The sequence below is a fragment of the Siphateles boraxobius genome, unplaced genomic scaffold (genome assembly GCF_051911475.1).
Source record: "Siphateles boraxobius isolate OS27281-9 unplaced genomic scaffold, OSU_SipBor_1 12, whole genome shotgun sequence".
NCBI classification, from domain to species: Eukaryota; Metazoa; Chordata; class Actinopteri; order Cypriniformes; family Leuciscidae; genus Siphateles; species Siphateles boraxobius.
In genome coordinates, this window is record NW_027508722.1 from 15,612,228 (window position 1) to 15,634,191 (window position 21,964).

At 41.0% G+C, this 21,964-nt stretch overlaps 1 protein-coding gene across 6 annotated transcripts in view; it reads left to right on the forward strand.

Moving 5' to 3' along the window:
- The window catches only part of fhod3b (formin homology 2 domain containing 3b), a 242,332-nt gene that overhangs the window by 119,264 nt on the left and 101,104 nt on the right, over positions 1–21,964 (forward strand). For all 6 annotated transcript variants that reach the window (XM_077209219.1, XM_077209220.1, XM_077209222.1 and 3 more), the window contains exons 4-5: positions 4,390–4,457; positions 9,062–9,167. In XM_077209219.1, coding sequence (XP_077065334.1) covers positions 4,390–4,457; positions 9,062–9,167 — 174 coding nt within the window. The remainder of the gene's footprint in view (positions 1–4,389; positions 4,458–9,061; positions 9,168–21,964) is intronic.

A 21,964-nucleotide genomic window follows, 5' to 3' on the forward strand; every position in this document is an offset into this window, starting at 1 on the left:
AGGTCATAAACCCCGCCAACTCCATAACTTAAAGCTTCTCTGCGAAGTAGTCACTGAGGCACCAACAGTCTTTTTTCGGGATCTTCAGGAGTAGATTTAACTTTAATTTCTACGTTTCCATAACTGTTTATTTTACAACTGCAGTTGTTCTGCAGTAAACTGTACTAACTGATTCTGCGGGAGTGTGATACCTTCACTAAGACTCTGTCAGTGCCATATTGGGACACTGGCGGCTTCACTTTTCTACAATGGAAGAGAGTGAAGGTGTCGTCCAACTTTTTTTACTGTCTATGGTCTAACCTTCATACAGAGATCATGAAAGCACAGTAACAAGCAACGCACACACACACACACACGCACACACACACACACACACACACACACACACACACACACACACACACACACACACACACACACACACACACACACACACACACACACACACACACACACACACACACACACACACACACACTCACACACACACACATCCCAAAAGAAGGATTCATTGCATGATACAGCAAGATCGGTGTCTTGACGGTGGTTTTATGACTATGTTTGTCACTGTGTGATCTTTATGATCATCACCACATTCATAAGACTCATCCAGAAACCACAGAGAGGAACTGGAGATTAGCTGAATCAGCGCGTGTCTGATTGCGGATCGCTGAAGCTCATTCTCTCTGACTCCGTTGTGCCATGTGGCAGTAAGAGGGTCTGTCAGAATTGATCCCACGCTCACCCTCCTCTTCATTACCCTTCATCCTCCAGTGATCACAGAGTTCCTCTGCCAGCCTGCCAGTTTACTGGCTCAAAGCTGGAGGACGGAGATCTGGGATGAGTCTTATGTGGTGTAGGGGAGGAATTATGGGTAATGTGAGAGACAATGATTATGTCAGTAGTATGATGAGATAATAAAACAAGGGTAGGAATGTGCTAACAATTTATTCCCAAATAAATGACTCTAATCAGTGGGTTCTTTTTAGTGAATCAAAAACATACAGTGTGACCAATGTAGACTGATTCCTGAATGAATGACTCTTATGAGCCAGATATTTTTAGTGAATCAAAAACATACCGCGTGGCGATTCTAGCCTGATTCCTAAACAAATGACTCTTATAAGCCAGTTCTCTTTAGTGAATAATAAAAAAAAAAAAATACAGTATGACCCTTATAGCCAGATTCATAAATTAATGAGTCTTATGAGATGGTTATTTTATAGTGAATCTAAAATCATATACTGTAGTTCTGCCAGTATAGTCTGATTCCTGAATGAATGATTCTGATGAGCCATTTGTTTTTAGCGAATTAAAAACATACAGCGTAACCAATCTAGCCTGATTCATATACTGATGAATCTTACAAGCTGGTTTTCCCTGTTGCAAAATAATACATTATGTAGAAAACATTGATGGTTAGCAGATTTTAAACTGATGTAGCAGAATACGCAATCTATTTTCAGTAGACTTGGAAATACTAGCTTTGTTGAAATCCAGTTTGGTGAATCAGAGGTAGAGTTAAAGAATGAAAAAGGCTGACTTGATTCATGAAAAAAGAGAGAAAGTGAGGGCCAAATATGGAAGTCCCTGAGTAAAGGTTGCTGTCCTTTCTGTCTGGTCTCCTCTATTCTAGCAGGATCAGAGGAATGCTGGAGAGGAAGAGACTTAGGGAAGGATGGATTGGAGGCTGTAGCTGATGGTTTTAAGGTTCTTGGCAGCAGGAGATAGAGGAGCTTTGGAGTCCAAATTTGTTTGAACAGAATGTGCTTTTATTGTTATTTGTGTTGATTCTGAGAGTAATTTTACAAGGCATGTTGTAAAATGTGAGGAAAAGAGCATGATGCAACCTCCAGATGCTGTTAAAAATGATTTGTCAAGGCTTACAGCTTGAAAGTCCACTTGTTAACGAAGACTTAAATATGTAATACTCTTTTTATTTTATTTTATTTTTTATACTTTCTCCTGTCAAACCTAATGTGTAGAAACTACAGGTATGCCATTCAAACATTTTTGATTCCCTGAAAGTCTGTTTCCATTGAAAGTTGCGAATTTAACCTTTTCCCGCCATTGACAAGTTTTTCCGGCAATCCATGTGTTCACTGTTGTATGGTAGAGGGCGCTTTTACACATCTTCTGAGATAGTACAGAATCAAGCAAAGAAGAAGGAGAAACAAGCAATAGCAGCACTGCTTATGCACATGTAAGCTAACTTGTTGTCATCAAACATTCAACAGCTTACAGTATAAATCAAAACTGCCTAATGTTAACAAATTAAATGTATAACCTGTGAAGAGGTATATAGGGATGTTAGACTCAATCTACTCCCATTTATGTTTTGATAATCTGATAATGTTTGTGGGTCTTTTCACTGTGTACTCATTTACTGTGTAGTCACTACTATATTTCGTTGAAAAATAAATTATGGTTGCCATCTGTTTTTTATTTTAAACAGTAAAAATGTAGCTGAAAGGTCAGGGAAAGGTCAAAATGATCTTGTAAAATTACATTGTGACTGTTTTGGTGCAATAATTGTTGAAGTGTATCCTATTTCACAGAAAAAATAGAGCATGGTCCCTTTAAAATAATTTTTTACATTGGTTTTCATTCAATGATAATCTTTTAAAGTTTATTTTGACTAGTTTTTCTGGAATGTTTTTGACAGGTTGTTTTAAACAGACTTGTTTATCCTAAATAATTGTTTTGTTCTTTATAAGCTGGGTCTAAGGCATCCAGGTGCGCCAGAGGTCTTTTTTCTCTAGAGGTGGCTTTGATTTACATTTGAGTTAAGCCAGATTAAAGTTCTGACACGTTGGTTGAAAAGTAAGATGGCTGCCTTTGGTTCATGCGGTTCTTCTCTTTGCTCAACATGATTTTTTGAGCCCCACAACAGAAACATATGCCCGAGGTAAATCACAGTGGTGTGGTCCTGTCAAACTCAACACAAAACCCTGTTCTTACTGTATATGAAAACAAGCTTTGGAAATATGTTCCGGCAAATTATAAAGCCGAACCGGAAGAAGAGTTCCACTCTGTATTGGCACATAAACGCAATCCTTCAGTTAAAATACTTGAGATTATTTATAAAAGGGGTGGATATGGGGCTCCTGTAGTATTGTATTTCTGTAATTATAAGCAGTGATACCTATTAGCAGTTTCATTTCTTCCTTAGCAGTTGGGGATTTGCAGAATTTACCTAGTGCAACTTATTTTCTAGAAACTTTTTTAGGAGCTTCCACATAGCATGGGTTAAAAACGATGACTGTCATTGAAGATCAAAGATGTAAAAATGATGAGTCTATATGCACGTTTAACAACTCAAACATTACTTTTATTGTAAGTTCTCAGTGTAAAGTTTACCTTCTTGAGTTTTATCAAGGATGCCAAAATTATTATTTTTTTCAACAGAACTTAATGTGGATGCACATACTGTATATGTAATATCAGAGACTGTGTTAGGCAGTGATGGTTCAGTCATATAAATGGGACAAAGAGAGGAATAACATTATGCTTAAATTATATATAATGATTAAATTTGTATTATAATAATATACGGTACCATTGAATAATATATTATTTAGAATAATATCTAAATAAAATTAAATAGTTGGTTTATATTGTGCCAAATGCCCTTACTTATATATTTTTGGACAACCAACTAGTGAGGACATTCGAATGGTTCATGCAAACCTGCATTGACACACACACACACACACACACACACACACACACACACACACACACACACACACACACACACACACACACACACACACACACACACACACACACACACACACATCTGACATTCACAAACACACACTCAGCAGTAGGCAAGATTAAATTGGACTCTCAGGCTGCCAATATTGAGGTCGGAATGTTAATGAGATTTCTCTATGGGGATACATTGAGAAAGAGAAACGGAGAGAGAACACCGCATGTTGTGAGATTCAGCCTGTGGTTTCTGTACACAGCTCTTCAAAACCATCGATAAAGAGATAATCGAGAGAGAGAGAGAGAGAGAGAGAGAGAGAGAGAGAGAGAGAGAGAGAGAGAGAGAGAGAGAGAGAGAGAGAGAGAGAGATGCATGATCATTATTTCATGTAGGTGCTGAGTCAGAGGCTGCAAGCTGTTTTTTCTTTAGCTACTGCAGTAATGCACACAGACATTACTCTGCTCAACCTGCCACACACTGGCAGACTGAAGAACTGCAGTTTGAACAGTGAGGGAAGCACAGTACTTTATCTGGTAGCTTGAGTTATGAAGCATCTGTCACATAAATACAATAAAATCATCAAAATAGGCTCCACCCTAACCTGCAAACAATTAGTTAGAAAGTGAACCACATGAAGATCAACTCAAAACTCTTTTCCCTGTTTTCTCCTGCAGAAAAGCTCTACATCTCAACCGGACGTGAGCTGCGAAGAGCTCTGTTCTCTCTCAAGCAAATCTTTCAGGTAAGCTGCCCCACTTCAAATTAGCGTTAGCACGAAGCACCTGCTAATGTCTTTTTCATCAGCAGCACATGTGTGTGAATGTGTGTCTGTGTTTCCTTGCATGTTTGAGCTGTATGGGTATGCTGGATTTTCTCTCTGCACAGAAATTTCCAGATACCAAAGCTGGAGTCTGCATCATTGATTGATTTTAAAGCTGTGCTGGAAGCTACTGTTTTTCCTCTAGAGGAAACATGTCTGAACATCGCACTGTGTGTGTGTGTGTGTGTGTGTGTGTGTGTGTGTGTGTGTGTAAGATTAAATGTCTTTCCACTAAAGTTTTAGCATTTTTAATGACAAAAGCATCTGAAACTTTCACACCTGTCAACAAGTGCGTAATTTAAACCTGCCAGACAAATACTCTGGAGCACAAACAAACACAAACATACATAGCTATGTGAGAGCACATATACAACATTGTTGGGGAAGCTACTGACCTGTAACTTTTCAGGCTACACACTACTCATAATTCAAAGTAGTTCAACAACAGTGGAGCTACCCCCTTTAACCCTAAAAACTAGTTAGGGTTAGCTACAATAAAAGATGCTAACAAGCTAGCTAACTACATCGAAGGCACTCTTTTTAACTTCTAATTTAATCTGTCTGGTATTTTGAATGAATCAATAACATTAAAACTGAACAAAATTTGCTAATAAAAGCAAATAAACTAGAACACACTAAGGGTGCCTATTTTCTCAGTCAAAATAACAATTTAAAAACGTAATTGTGAGAATTTTTTCAAAATAAGAAATAAAGTCCCATTCTGACTGTTAGAAAAACGTGCCTCTACCTACATTTTTGCATAATTCCAAAAACGTAACAATACATAATATTCACTGCAGTATGAAATCACAAGTAAACAAATCTGAAAAAAGTCAAAATTGTGAGACATATAACGAGATACGTGAAGGTAAATCAGCATATGTCAGCACATATATTTAAATCAGCAGTTTAACGCCACTACGGGTTGGATAAAGTAGCTTTCTACTGTAAAAGCTACACTATTTAGAAAACAAAGTCTGAAAAAAATGATCGTAGCGTTACTACTTTTAGTTAGTCTCTCCCACAACACTGACACACACTGACACACACACACACACACACACACACACACACACACACACACACACACACACACACACACACACACACACACACACACACACACACACACACACACACACACACACACACACACACACACACAAACACACACGCACACACACACAATTCTTGGACAGAATTCTAGCTTAGCAGTTCCAGTTATTGAAACCAATCTCATAATCCTCAAAATCTCCCTAAATTTGAATCTAAGATGTATGAATCAGTAATCTAAGGTGTATGAGCAGTCATCGGATTGATCACCCTACTCAGGAAGAATTGCATTCTTTATGTTGACTTGCATTTAAGTATATTTTGCATGTGCAGTAAAGTGCATTTCTCCAGACATGGGCATACTGTGTCATTATAGACTGTCTGCGCCAATATAAATTCCACAAATCCAACACCCCCTAATCATTTTCAGATCAGCCAATAGGGTGTGTCCACACAAATCCCAAAACAGGAGAAATATTGGACATCAGTGACTGCTGGAGCCTGATTCTCTGCTACACATGACATACAGGACGGAGGAAGGATGCATGCTGTAATTGTAGAATTACTGAAGTGTGCCCAGCCGTGAGCGTGTGTGTGTGTGTGTGTGTGTGTGTGTGTGTGTGTGTGTGTGTGTGTGTGTGTTTGTGTGTGTGTGTGTTAGTGCCATAAATCAAGCGGAGACACGTACTGCTCCTCACACCTCTTATACAGTGTGTTTAATGGACTTTTTACTGCAGGAAAGCAGTCGATTAGCACTTAGCAACCCAAACTTACTCAAGCCCAAACACAAAGGGTTTCCATGGGTAGGAAGTGAAAAGGATTTAAACCTGTAAGTGCTCACTGAGGGAGATCTCAAGAAACTACAGGGACGAATCCAGGACAGCTCTATAAAACAACACTGCGGAACTGCATTTAAAAATCTTTGCAGCTAGCTTTAAAATAAGATAATAAACTAGATTTTATAAAATAATTATATGAAATATTCTCTAAATATACAATTATATATATATATATATACAGGTCCTTCTCAAAAAATTAGCATATTGTGATAAAGTTCCTTATTTTCCATAATGTAATGATAAAAATTAAACTTTCATATATTTTAGATTCATTGCACACCAACTGAAATATTTCAGGTCTTTTATTGTTTTAATACTGATGATTTTGGCATACAGCTCATGAAAACCCAAAATTCCTGTCTAAAAAAATTAGCATATTTCATCCGACCAATAAAAGAAGTGTTTTTAATACAAAAAAAAAAAGTCAACCTTAAAATTATTATGTTCAGTTATGCACTCAATAGTCAATACTTGGTCGGGAATCCTTTTGCAGAAATGACTGCTTCAATGCGGTGTGGCATGGAGACAATCAGCCTGTGGCACTGCTGAGGTGTTATGGAGGCCCAGGATGCTTCGATAACGGCCTTAAGCTCATCCAGAGTGTTGTGTCTTGCGTCTCTCAACTTTCTCTTCACAATATCCCACAGATTCTCTATGGGGTTCAGGTCAGCAGAGTTGGCAGGCCAATTGAGCACAGTAATACCATGGTCAGTAAACCATTTACCAGTGGTTTTGGCACTGTGAGTAGGTGCCAGGTCGTGCTGAAAAATGAAATCTTCATCTCCATTAAGCTTTTCAGCAGATGGAAGCATGAAGTGCTCCCAAATCTCCTGATAGCTAGCTGCATTGACCCTGCCCTTGATAAAACACAGTGGACCAACACCAGCAGCTGACATGGCACCCCAGACTGTGGGTACTGTTCATGGTTAAGACTGCCGAACTGACTGCTGTCCAGAAGGCCATCATTGACACCCTCAAAACACAACTCTAAACACCTGCAAAAGATTGCTGAGGCTTTTAAAAACTCCCAGCCTGTTTCATTACTCAAAACCGCAATCATGGGTAAGACTGCCGACCTGACTGCTGTCCAGAAGGCCATCATTGACACCCTCAAGCAAGAGTGTAAGACACAGAAAGAAATTTCTGAACAAATAGGCTGTTCCCAGAGTGCTGTATCAAGGCACCTCAGTGGGAAGTCTGTGGGAAGGAAAAAGTGTGGCAAAAAACACTGCACAACGAGAAGAGGTGACCGGACCCTGAGGAAGATTGTGGAGAAGGACCGATTCCAGACCTTGGGGGACCTGCGGAAGCAGTGGACTGAGTCTGGAGTAGAAACATCCAGAGCCACCGTGCACAGGCGTGTGCAGGAAATGGGCTACAGGTGCCGCATTCCCCAGGTCAAGCCACTTTTGAACCAGAAACAGCGACAGAAGCACCTGACCTGGACTGTTGCTCAGTGGTCCAAAGTACTTTTTTCGGATGAAAGCTAATTTTGCATGTCATTTGGAAATCAAGGTGCCAGAGTCTGGAGGAAGACCGGGGAGAAGGAAATGCCAAAATGCCTGAAGTCCAGTGTCAAGTACCCACAGTCAGTGATGGTCTGGGGTGCCATGTCAGCTGCTGGTGTTGGTCCACTGTGTTTTATCAAGGGCAGGGTCAATGCAGCTAGCTATCAGGAGATTTTGGAGCACTTCATGCTTCCATCTGCTGAAAAGCTTTATGGAGATGATGACTTTTTTTGTATTAAAAACACTTATTTTATTGGTCGGATGAAATATGCTAATTTTTTGAGATAGGAATTTTGGGTTTTCAAGAGCTGTATGCCAAAATCATCAGTATTAGAACAATAAAAGACCTGAAATATTTCAGTTGGTGTGCAATGAATCTAAAATATATGAAAGTTTAATTTTTTATTATTATATTATGGAAAATAATGAACTTGATCACAATATGCTAATTTTTTGAGAAGGACCTGTATATAAAATATAAATACAATACAATTTATTAAATTCTAAATAATTAAAATTGCAGAATTCAAGATTTTTTTTATTTTTAAATTGTATTACATTTAATTAGATTAATGATTTATATTATACTTAATCGTATACTTTATATTATATTTATATATTGTACTGTTATTATGCAATTATTACTACTACTTTTCTTTTTTCTATTTGAACTTCTAATCGTTATTAAGGCATGTTGAGCTACTTTTAGGTTAGTTTAAGAAATTCCCAGCACCTGGTGGACAGAAAGTTTGCAGGACAATGCAACATGTGTTGGTGTAGGAGTGGGGACCTTTTGGGAGCGTAGAGAAAACGCTGACAGAGCGTTTGACAGATAAGAATGCGTAAGCTTCGGTTTGAGCCATGTCAGTTTAAAATCAAGTGCATATCTGAAAGCACAACTGAACCTTTCTGGAATTCTCATTGGTCCCCCTGAGAGTGTGTTGTGGCAAAATTAAACGTTTTTGTTCATATGATGGAGTGTCACTTTCTTGATGGTTAATTTCTTTAAGATATTCAATTACACACCATGTGTTGGTTTGTTACATGCTGTGTTTCTTCTGTGTTTGTTGTACATACAAGTGCAACTGTTTGGATTGAGTTTCTGCTGCTTGTTTTTTTCCTGCAGGATGATAAAGATCTGGTGCATGAATTTGTGATGGCTGAGGGACTCACTTGTCTGATTAAAGTGGGAGCTGAGGCTGACCAAAACTACCAGAACTACATCCTCAGAGGTACCACATTACCACACATGACACTACACTCAATGTATATGATTCAAGAGTTCAAACAACTATCAAACATACAAAAATGAGCGGTATTATAATACATCCTATAAAAAATTGTTTAGGTTACAATATATGATATATATATCCACCAGACACATGATGCATAGTAATTAACAGCAATGTTTGCCAGATTTTTTTAAAGACATTGGTTTTATTCAGCAATGATGCATGAAATTGCTTAAAGGGGCTATATAATAATAATGCATAAGTCTTATATAGCGCTTTCCAAGGAGCTCAAAGACGCTTTACAAATGAAACAAACAAAAAATGATGAGAGTGTTATTATAGGTTGTAGGCAAGCTGAAACAGGTGGGTTTTGAGCAGTTTTTTGTAGGTGGTCAGTGAATCTGAGTTTCTAATGTGGCTAGGGAGTGAGTTCCAAAGGGTGGGGGCAGCGATGGCGAATGCTCGATCCCCCAAAGTTCGGTGCATTGATTTGGTGATGGGTTTGAGAAGGTCCAAGTCGGCAGAGCGGAGGCGTCGGGAGGGGCGGTGATGCTGTAAGAGGTTTGTGAGATATGGAGGTGCCAAGTTATTGAGGGCTTTGTAAGTGATGAGCAGAACTTTGTAATGGATGCGCTGTTGTACAGGGAGCCAACAAAGCTGTTGAAGAACAGGGGTGATGTGGTCTCTGGAGCTAGTGTGGGTGAGGAGGCGAGCAGCGGAATTTTGAACATATTGCAGTTTTTTTATAACAGAGGATGGGAGGCCATATAGGAGACTATTGCAGTAGTCGAGTCTTGATGTAATGAATGTATGGATGAGAGTTTCTGCAGCAGATATGGAGAGGATAGGGTGTAGACGAGCAATATTTCGTAGGTGGAAAAAGGCAGTTTTGGTGATATGACGGATATGGGGCTTAAATGTGAGTGTGGGGTCAAAAATGAAACCAAGATTTCGGATCTGGGGAGAGGTGGTAACTGTATGGCCATCGATGGAGAGAGTGAAGTCTTCGGAGGAGGGGAGGAGTGATTTGGGACCGATGACGATAATTATATATGTAGTTTATAGTAGACGATATATGTAGTTTTTAGCGGCCTCTAGCAGTGATGTTTCAGATTGCAACCAATTTTTACAAGAGCGCTTGTGCGCGTGCTCGAACTCAAGAGCGAGCACTCATGGTACCGGCCACACACACCAGAGAAAGCATCACAATAGGGATGAAAGACAACTCCGGGTTTGTTTTTATACCTAAATATATACCTATACCTAAAACAAAGCGGAGGTCTCTCCATAATTCAAACGCTCTGCCGATGTTGATCCGTGTTTTCGTCCGAAGTTGATCCGATTCACGTTTGCCCTGACGACCTACAGCAGATAAAACTTTTTTTGTTTTTTATATTTATTATTATATTTGTGTTGGAGTATGTGCTGTGCTGGAGGCAGGTCATTTTTTGGTGTTATCAGACTCCATGTAGTTAGCTGCAGTGCCGTCGCATAGACTGTATTTAAAAAGGAGAGAGGCTCGGGAGCGCGCATGCACGTCACATCCAATGGATTTCGCGGCAAATCCGACCCGGAGCCTTCACATAGAAATAGGAATACTGGCCTTCAGAGGTAATAGCAAAACCCGACAAGTGGATCAATGTAATGTGTGATTACAACCCCTTCACACACAGGCAATAAAAAAGAGGATTCATTTTAGAAGAAAAACTACATATAGCACCTTTAAAAGTGACAGTAGACATATACTTTTGTAAAATATTTCAAATAAAAGCTGTTCTTTTGAACTTTCTATTCATCAAAAACAACATTGATGATAATAAGAATTTCTGAAGGATCATGTGACTGAAGACTGATGCAATTAATGCTGAAAACTCGGATTTGCCATTACAGGAATAAATCACTTTTTAAAACATATTAAAATTGAATGCAGTTATTTTAATTGTAAAAATATTTCACAATATTTTTGTTTTTACTGTATTTTTAATCAAACATACATAAGTGACTTATTTTAAAAACATTAATCTATCTTATTGACCCCAAACTTTTAAGCTGTATTGTGTTTTTGTTGTAACATTCTAATTTAAGAAAATGTCACTCAGAAACTTTTTTGAGTATCAAATGAATTGCTGAATCAGAATTTTGAACTGATTTACTTAAATTGACAGTTTCAACGGGTTTATGGAAATGAATCAAATCAAAACTTTGAATCATATTTATTCACTAAACCACAAGGATATATTGTGAAATTAGTCTAAAAACTGCAATATGTTAATATTTTATCGTCAGCAAAATTATTGTAAATAAATTATTAAAATATATCGCCCCAACTTCATTAATAGCTACACCAGAATTTTAAGTATTGAATTTTAATTTATAATTAAAATTGTAAATGCTTGTATATTCTTATGAATTAGTGTTCACTGAAGTGTGTTGTGACTGACTCTTCATATTGTAACTACCAGTGGTGTCACTACAAACTGCTAACATTATACCACAATACCAAATATCTATACATCCAAACCACATCACAAGGAGTTAAATAACTACAACACAATACATTTCGAAGCTGGGCACCAAATATTTTCCACCCAGCATTATTAATTGGCAATAAAGCATCAGAATGTCTTCTTTTCCTCAGAGGTAGGGGTGTCAGGGGGGTTGTTGAAATTCAGTTTATGATCTGCAACATCCTGCCAAGCCTTTTTATTGGACGTTAAAGCATGTGGGCGCTGCCCTCTCGCAGTGGGCTGTGAAATGCGGGTGACCTTTCGGAGAGGGATTCCCAGTCCCCTTCAGACCTCCCCACTGGCCTGCAACCTCATCCCCAGGCAGAGGAAGCTCTTAGCAGCCTGTTAACATGCCTGACCTTTCACCTCACATGCATGGAGAGAATAAATTAGCCAGGGCAAACAGGAGCAACACGTTTGTGAATGGCAATTATTGGGGTCAATGAACGGTGCGTGCATGTGATGGTGCATTTCAGTGTTTCGTTTGGTTACATCTGGGCATCTGAAGCGTATTTGTGTGGTATACTCGTATGTTTAAGCTGGAGGGTATCAGCTTCCTTTTTTAAAAGGTTGTTTGTGCATGTGGGTGGCGGGGCGTCTGTGTGTATACAAATGTGTATACAAATACACAAAAGCAGAACATTACATTAGAGCCATATGACGTACTGTATTTACAGTATGCATTGTTGAGAATTCAGTGTAAGCGGCTCTGGCCTGTTATTTTTAATGCTCACTTTGAACAGCTATAGCTTTATTTCACTATAGTAAAAAATCGCCAAAATTTATAAATTATTATAATTCACCAACTTAATAATTTATTTAAAATGTCTTATTAATTATTAATCAAAATATAATTAAACTAAATATCATGTGAGTTTTGAGAGAGCTTAAAGTGATTTCTTTACTTGGGTTGCTTGTTTATAGTCAAAGCGATTGGATTTACAGGGCCAGGGACTGACGACAGACACCTAAACACTAAATCCGCATGTTGAGACTTACCGGCAGTCTGTACGATTTACAGCCTGTCCGCAATGACAGCGGCTTTCTGTAACACAAAAACAAGGCTACACATTACTCCCCATAGCATAATATTTCAGCTAGTGCAAACTGGTAATGCATTTTGTGCATTCGACTGGTACAACAGTTACACTGGTCGGTTCCTAAAGAAGTATTTTTCTCAATGTATCGTGGCTCTGAGTAAGTGCTTCAGATGTTTTTGAGTGAAATTGGCAGTAACAATGTGGCTATTCCTTTTTAGACCTGATCATTTTATTTTTTAGTTTCCACACCCAGATGATTCATGCTGCAGCTATGCTTTTATGGACTCTCAGTAAGACTCAGCACACCTTTGGGTAACAGGATAACATAATTATTTCAAACTGAGCCTGTGTGCTTCCCTAAAGGTCGTGCATCCTTATATTTACAGCTAAACTAGTTTCAGTATAAAACACACAGTTGAAATGAAGTTGCATTGTCCGATTTCAATGTGTTTACTTGTAATCAGTGCTTGTGCCCTGGTTATGGGTTTGAACCCACAATGACACAAACAACCCACAGTTGATTAAGACACCAAATGCCAAATTCCCATCTGGGATAGAGAGAAACTGAAAGAGAATGAGATACAGTGAGAGAGATCAAGAGGATGATGATAATGACAAGCAGTCTAAATGATAGCTTCAATCCCTTCCTGCTCTTTTTAATCACTCATTTGTACATTGTTTACTTTATTTGTCTCTGTTTTTGGTGTTTTTGTGCGAGTTGTTTGTTTGGAATGGATCGGTCTGGCTGTGGGAAAGAGCTGCTGTTGTAGCCTGTCTTCTCTGTAGCATGGCTGTAACCTGGCTCACAGATGACCTAGTTTCTCATGACCAGAAGAAGAAGCACACGCTGCGGTGATCTTTTCCTTCCAATGTTTTTTTGGGGAGCATGCACGCATGTGCGCTGAGGTCCAAAAGTCTGAGACCACATTGAAACTGTCATAATTTTTTTTTTTTCATTTTTACTGGAAATAACCAAAACGTTGTGTAGACAGAATGCTTTTGGTGACATTTAATATGTTAAAGTTGCACTCAGCAGTTTAGTTTACGTTGCACTGAATTATGTCATTTTTGCCTGGCACCTAGAAACACCTAGTAGTGTGGATGTAGCATCAAGCAAAAGCAAATATTTTTGGTTAGCGATGTCATTGTAGAATGCACAGTCAATGATTTTCCATAATCAAAAGTTTCGAATAGTATTGAGAATACTTAGTTAAAGCAAGTTAAAGATTTCTAAATTGCTGCCCGCATGAGGCGACTGGGTCCAAGTAAAATAAAATAGAAAATACTCATACATACATTTAGGACGCACTTTCAAGGCCGGAATCTAACCGGAATTTCTACACCCTTTTTTCCTCCACTGAACACTGCATGACTTTTGCCCAGGTTTTTGCCCCATTTTACTGTCTGGAAGAGACAGTTGTCGAAAGTCAGGGCCAGTATATATTCAGATTTAAAGCAGTTGGAGTTTAGAGTTTTCACAGAAAATTGCGTAGTTTACGACTGTTTTTTTTTTTAGCTTTAGATTATGATTCCATCCAATTAAGAAGATGGAATTCCCATGTTCTAAAATTTTGATCTGATTTTAGAGCACATATTGTTTAAATTTGTCATGTTTCTGCATGATTTGTTGTGTTCAGAATGACTTGAAAGTCTGCTAGTGTGTGATCTTCAGTTGTTTAGTGAATGATGCCCGGTTTTCTCTGTAACTGTTGACAGATCGGCAAGTGAATGATGTTCAGGTTGTGTTCAGATTTTAAATGTTGTTGAGTGTATTCCAGCCTTAATCCAAAGCCCCTTATACTTTGACTTTACAAGGTGTGCATTTTATCGGTTCATGCATTCCATGGGAATCAAACCCATGACTTTGGAGTTGGACAAAGTTGGAAAAATTTCCAGCACATTTCAGCACATTAAACATGCATTTGTCAATACAGATCCACATTTCTTGGGGGAACATGACATATCATGGTGAGATTAGGCAGCTCTTCTGCTGGGCCGCTCTTGTTGGCTGCTTTGAGCACCATGGGTATCATTGATAGGAATACTAGAGGCCTGAGATTTCAGCGCCATCACTTCCAGCCAAGCGCATGAAAACACATGGAGAAGTTGGGTTAGTGCCACAGCGTAAATCTGGGTTTACACCTTCCCTCTTAACACACTCTGTATTCTGTCCAACACATTTGCACACTTATGATCCTATTTTGCTCTGTCTGGGAAAATCAAGGTAGTGAAGCACCATAGTACATTCAAATGTTTAGATTGACATGACAGACTAAATGTAAAATATTGGTTAGCCAGGTATATTCAGTGTGATCCAGTTAAAGCACATAGAAAATATGGGAATTTTGTTACGTAACCCTGGAAATAAACAGAAACTTTAAGGAATATATAAAACAAAACAAAAAATTTTTTTAAGCAAGGAAGCATTAAATTAATCAAAAGTGCTGTAAGGTCGTGCTCGATCGGCCCAAAGTCAGGCATCCGACCAGCACGGAAGGTCTCTGCGTGTTACTGTCTTTCCTCGCGGCAAAGTATTTTTGGTTAAATTCAATACATTAAATGTGAGCGAAAGTTTTACTATTCTATTTAAACTCTTCAATGAAAATAGTGTCAAATTCCATTAGACACGAGTTATTTAATATTTTTTAAATGTAATTTTATAATTACAATATAGACCTTTAATTTAATCTTTGTTATTGAAAATAAGCACAAATCCAATTACAAACAATATGACAAATACTATAAGAGACAAATAAAATAAACAGTGCTTCATTTCTTTTTTTAAATGCTACTGTTAAATAGATCTAGTACTGTACCTGAAAAAATAGTCTTCACTCTATAAATTAACTATAGACGGATTCTTAATAAATAGATACATTTATTCAGTCATGCATTGAGTCATTGTCTATTCTCTTTTGTTTCATTAACATTAATTACACAGAATATTAGGCTGCTGGTAGGCTACCCAATGGAACACATACGGTTTATTTTTACAAACGGTTTACATTCACTAAAGACATACCCGACTGTGTTTAACGTGGATACTTGCCAGAACGTAAATTTTTACCTAGAATTTTGATTATTCAATCCAAATAATCCACGAGAGGGAACTGAAGTCGCGATCGCATACTGTGTGAAAGGCGTGTGCGTGCGCTTCAGGTCTGAGGCTGAGCCGGCAGCGCGAGCACGTCCCGCGCTTTGTTTTCTCATGCATGCATGTTTCGCTGTTTTGCTGTTTTGCTAACGTTGTTTAGTGAATGAAAACAGTGGAAGCAGAGCTCTGCACACACATCCTGACTCCGGCTGTCACACATCGACCCAAATTAAAGAAATACTGCTCTTATTATTTAGAGTGCTGTCACTCTTAAAGTACCGGTAGCCTACTAATAAAAGTTAATATCGTACCGATTTTAATAGCTGTGTATCCCGATACTTTTCTAGTACCGGTGCATCGTGCAACACTAGAACAGACAAAGGGCATACGGAAAAAGTCACCAACAGAAACTCAAAACAATATGATCGTGACATTTATAATGTTATAAAAGATTTATATTTCAAATAAATGCTATTCTTTTTAACCTTCTATTCATCAAAGAATCCTGGAAAAAAGATTTAATACTTTTTCCACAAAAATATGAGGCAGCCCAACTGTTTTCAACATTACTAATATTAAGAAATGTTTTTTTTTAACTCTAAATCAGCATATTGATTTCTGAAGGATCATACGACACTATGTAGTCGTAAATTAAAATTTAAAATATAGAAAATTTATTTCACAATATTAGTGGGTCTCTGTTACGCGGCGAACAAGACGAGAGACGTGCGGATCCATTTGCAGGGCTTTATTCCAAAACATGGTCGTATACAGGCAAGGTCAACAAACAGCAAACAGGAATGGCAGAGGCATGACACAGAGTTATCATTAGGGAAAGCGTGGGTCGACGATCGGCAAACAACATCCAACAGGGGCAAGGCAAAGAGAGATAATCCAGGTAACCAGCAAAATCCAAACAAGGCGCTAACAGAGTCCAAAGGGCTAGGCTAGGGGTAAATCCAGGAAACACAGGCTAGAATCAGAACACAGGAAAACAGGCAAGGCAATGAACACTGGATGGGCTCAGTAGAGTAGCTAACACTAGGGGAGCGCTAAACGCAATACAATACTCAGCATCAGGGAGAGAAAGTCCAAGGCTTATGAAGAGTGTGAGATAGTGTGTGATAGTTCTCAGGTGTGAGCGTGATTAGTGGAATCAGCTGTGTGAGTCGTCAATGCAATGAATGATGGGGATTGTAGTGAAGTGCAAGAGTCCATGCTGTGATTTGGTGACCTCTGGTGGTGATTGACCGGAAGTGCATGGACCAGATTCGTGACATAGCCCCCCTCCAAGGAGCGGCTTCCAGACGCTCTTACACAATCCACGATGGCGATGGAGCAGAGGCGGAACAGGGGCCGGGACGGAGACAAAGATCTCTGCGGCAAAGCAGAAGACCCCCAGACAGGAGCAGAATACCACCACAGTAGAGCAGACGAAACAAAAGGCCTCCACGGCAGAGCAGAGCACCACCACGGCGGAGCAGCCTGTGCAGGCGACCAGGGCGGAGCAGGCTGTGCAGTCGACCAGGGCGGAGCCGGCCGTGCAGTCGGTTCAGGAACCAAGGGTGGAGCAGGCTCTGCAGGTGACCAGGGTGGAGCCGGCCGTGCAGTCGGTTCAGGAACCCAGGGTGGAGCAGGCCGTGCAGTCGACCAGGGCGGAGCAGGCCGTGCAGTCGACCAGGGCGGAGCAGGCCGTGCAGTCGACCAGGGCGGAGCAGGCCGTGCAGTCGACCAGGGCGGAGCAGGCCGTGCAGTCGACCAGGGCGGAGCAGGCTGTGCAGTCGGGACAGGAACCCAGGGCGGAGCAGGCTGTGCAGAATAGACTGAGGACCATGGCAAGAACTGGGACCTAGGGAACACAGAAACACACAAAACCGACAGAGTATCTATGGTCCCAAGGACCAAGGCAGGGAACACAAGTTCGTCAGTACTTTCCCTGTTGACAATTGAGCTGGCAAACAGTTCATGAGCATGCTTATTGACTGTAACTAGATTGACAGACATTCCAAAATCAGACTCTGTGGTAGGAACAGGACAGACATAGAGTGCATTCATGGTTTCTGAGTTCATGACAGAAAGGGTTAAGAGTTCAACGGCAGGTCTTTGGGCTGTGACAGGGCTACTAGAGCCCAAAGAGAGCTCGGGTAAGGTTTCTGGGGTCGTGACTGAACTAGTGGGGCACGAGACAGATTCATAGATTGAAATGGGACAAACACATGGTTCGACAAATACAATGCTTAAATCAGAACTGACAGATAGTTTAAATTCAGACTCAACAGCAGTACTAGGACAGACAGATAACTCCAGTTTAGATTCCTTGATGGAATCAGGCAGGACAGATAGTTCAAAATCAGCCACCTTGGCTAGTTCAGAACACAATGATAGTTCGGCATGGATTGGAACTGGACAGGAAGACATAACGTGAGCAGTCTCTGGCTCGGCAGACGTGACGTGAACTGTCTCTGGCTCTGGACTGGACGGGACCAGCGGTGAAGGTTCTGGGCTGGACGGGACCAGGGGTGAAGGCTCTGGGCTGGACGGGACCAGGGGTGAAGGCTCTGGGCTGGACGGGACCAGCGGTGAAGCCTCTGGTCTGGACGGGACCAGCGGTGAAGCCTCTGGGCTGGACGGGACCAGCGGTGAAGCCTCTGGGCTGGACGGGACCAGCGGTGAAGCCTCTGGGCTTTGTGTGGTGGGCACGACATGTACAGTCCCTGGTTCGGTGGCCATGACATGAGGAGTCTCTGGATTGGTAACAGGGCAAGACGAGGATTTACAGACGGCTTCCAGAGCCGTGACAGGATAGGACAGGAATTCATCTACGGTTACCTCTGACACCTCCGAAGGTTCTGCAGCAGATGCCGCCACCTCTGGAGGTTCTACAGTGGTAGCATTAAGAATCAGGTAAAGTTCATTAACAGGACAGGTACAGTTCTCCTCTACGGTTCCCTTGACCGTGACATGACAGGCTGAGAGGACATTGCTGGGCGCTACCACCATACAAGGGGCGGAAGCGAGCACTGCTGCTTCGGGAGGTTCTGCAGCGCGTGCCGCCACCTCTAGAGAAACTGCAGCGGGTGCCATCACCTGGGGCAGTTCTGAGGTGGTATATGCAGCCAAAATGCAACATAGAGCGATCCCCATCATGGGAAGCGTTTCTGGCAGGGTAATTAGTGCAGGAACAGAAGGATGAAAGCGAATAGGTTTGGGGATACCAGCTGCGCGTGCAGACCCCAGCTGGGCCTCCCTCACACTGGAAACCAGACTAGGAAATCGAAGGACTGACCTTGAATCTCTGGGTTTGGCAGACAGGATGTGAGAAGACTCTGTGTGGTCAGCGGTGCCCTGACGAGACTCTGGAAAATCCGCTGAGATGTGAAGGGACTTGTGACGATCAGTTGAGACATGACTTGACTTGTGATGATTAACTGTGACTTGGCTTGACTCGTGACGATCAACGGTGACTTGGCTTGACTCATGACTATCAACGGTGACTTGGCTTGACTCGTGACGATCAACGGTGACTTGGCTTGACTCATGACTATCAACGGTGACTTGGCTTGACTCATGATGATCAACGGTGACTTGGCTTGACTCATGACGATCAACGGTGACTTGGCTTGACTCATGACGATCAACGGTGACTTGGCCTGACTCATGACGATCAACGGTGACTTGGCCTGACTCATGATTGGTAGCTATGACGGAACGGGATGTTGTTGTGTCCGCCACCTTGTGAGCGTGCTCTGGTACGGTCGACATTACATGAGTGAGTGCGGAGTCGCATTCCTCTGCGACACCCACAGTGAAAGCTGAACCAACAGACACCAAGGCATAATCCATAAACTGACTGAGAGATGAATAGGGACCCTCACAGACTAAACGTGATCTGAGCGGTTGATTAATGCCCTCACAAAAGAAATCAATGAGCACACAATCCGGCAGATCAGAAGAATAGGCGAGATCCAAATACTCTTGTATATACTCCTCGAGCGATCGCGAGCCCTGCTTGAGTCTTAATAACATTCGTGCTGTGTCCATACCTGGCCAATCTCCACAGGAAAAGCCGCTGGATCCTTGTATGGCTGAGTATTCTGTTACGCGGCGAACAAGACGAGAGACGTGCGGATCCATTTGCAGGGCTTTATTCCAAAACATGGTCGTATACAGGCAAGGTCAACAAACAGCAAACAGGAATGGCAGAGGCATGACACAGAGTTATCATTAGGGAAAGCGTGGGTCGACGATCGGCAAACAACATCCAACAGGGGCAAGGCAAAGAGAGATAATCCAGGTAACCAGCAAAATCCAAACAAGGCGCTAACAGAGTCCAAAGGGCTAGGCTAGGGGTAAATCCAGGAAACACAGGCTAGAATCAGAACACAGGAAAACAGGCAAGGCAATGAACACTGGATGGGCTCAGTAGAGTAGCTAACACTAGGGGAGCGCTAAACGCAATACAATACTCAGCATCAGGGAGAGAAAGTCCAAGGCTTATGAAGAGTGTGAGATAGTGTGTGATAGTTCTCAGGTGTGAGCGTGATTAGTGGAATCAGCTGTGTGAGTCGTCAATGCAATGAATGATGGGGATTGTAGTGAAGTGCAAGAGTCCATGCTGTGATTTGGTGACCTCTGGTGGTGATTGACCGGAAGTGCATGGACCAGATTCGTGACAGTCTCATTCACTAATAATTGCATATGCTATTCGTATTTATACGCACATTTGAACTTCTCACGAAAACTTTCTGCCTAATTCACAACACGAACGTAAACACATGACTTTGTTCTTAACCTCGTTCTAAATGTTAAATGAGCGACCATGTGCCCGAGGTAAGTAATTTACATAAAACACTCCCACACCATGTCCATATTAGGGTTTGCATTCCGCCAACCCTATTCTTTTGTCACTTTCAGCAAACATGACACTCTCTAAAGACGCATTCTCGCCTGAGAGCATGAGCAGCAAAATCCTCTAGCAATGCTAAGAGTGCCATCTTCAAAACAAGTTCAAACACAATAAATACCTTTTATCCATACATTACAGACCTCTGATTAGCCAGCTGTACATACACGTATCTGCATCTTTATGCAGAGCTACCTCGCAGCTTGAGCTAAAACGCACCTTTTCTTACTCTGTTACTGACAGGCCTATATATGATGAAATATAGCCTATTTAAGATCTGTATCTATGTTTAAAATTTCAATTTCATCTGAACATGTTTATAAGTGGTTTCAGTTGTTCCTACATTTCTTCGTAATTGACCTTTCGCCGCCCCCCCCCCCTCCCCCCCCCCAAAACGGCCATTGACCAATCACACATCATAGCAACCGTTACTATGTGAGCAGGTCCGTCAAACATTTACTCCAAGCAAGATGGTGAAGCGGTGCCCACGGCGTTTGTAAATCGGACACTAGATACCCCGAGAGATTGTCTGGAGGAGTTGTGTTCTATCCGTTTCCAAAGCCGAAAACACAACGTGAGCGGTGCCTACAATGGACAAAAACAGTGTGGACGGCCCCACTCCCAGTTACATGTGTTGAACATGGTTAACTCGCGTGCAGCGTGCGTGAGACTGACACTGAGAGTAGTCGAAGAAACATGGAGAAAGCAGATCAAGAGGATCCACAAAGGAATTACCTTTTCTAAAGGTTTGTTGTTAACATGATATTTTCTGGGGGAAATGAGCAACAGTCACTAGCAGTGCAGCACCCGTAGGCTAACGTTACAGTTTAGAGGAGTGCAGGTTCGCAACGGGGAAAGCATGAAGCTTGCTTGACAACATCAGTTCATATATATATATATCGTAACGAATAGAAATAACCTTAAATAATGTATGATTATCTGCATCTTTCTGTCTCTTATGTATAGTTACTTTATAGACACGCAAGCGGTTGCCGTGGTAATGAACAACCTGCTCGTTAAAGAGAATGTATAATCCTGTATCGGAGGCAAAATTACTAAATATGCAGCGTGAGTTATATATTTCTAACTCCAAACAATTGGCCACTGAACCAGCTTATAAAATCTTCTTCAAGGCTGTGCTGGTTGCATTTGAGGTACAGGTCATAGGGTTTCTCAGATTTCGCTTGAGACAGTATAAGCATTAGCCTCGATAGTAGTCGTGTCTCCTTCATTGCGTATTTTATATTTTGAAT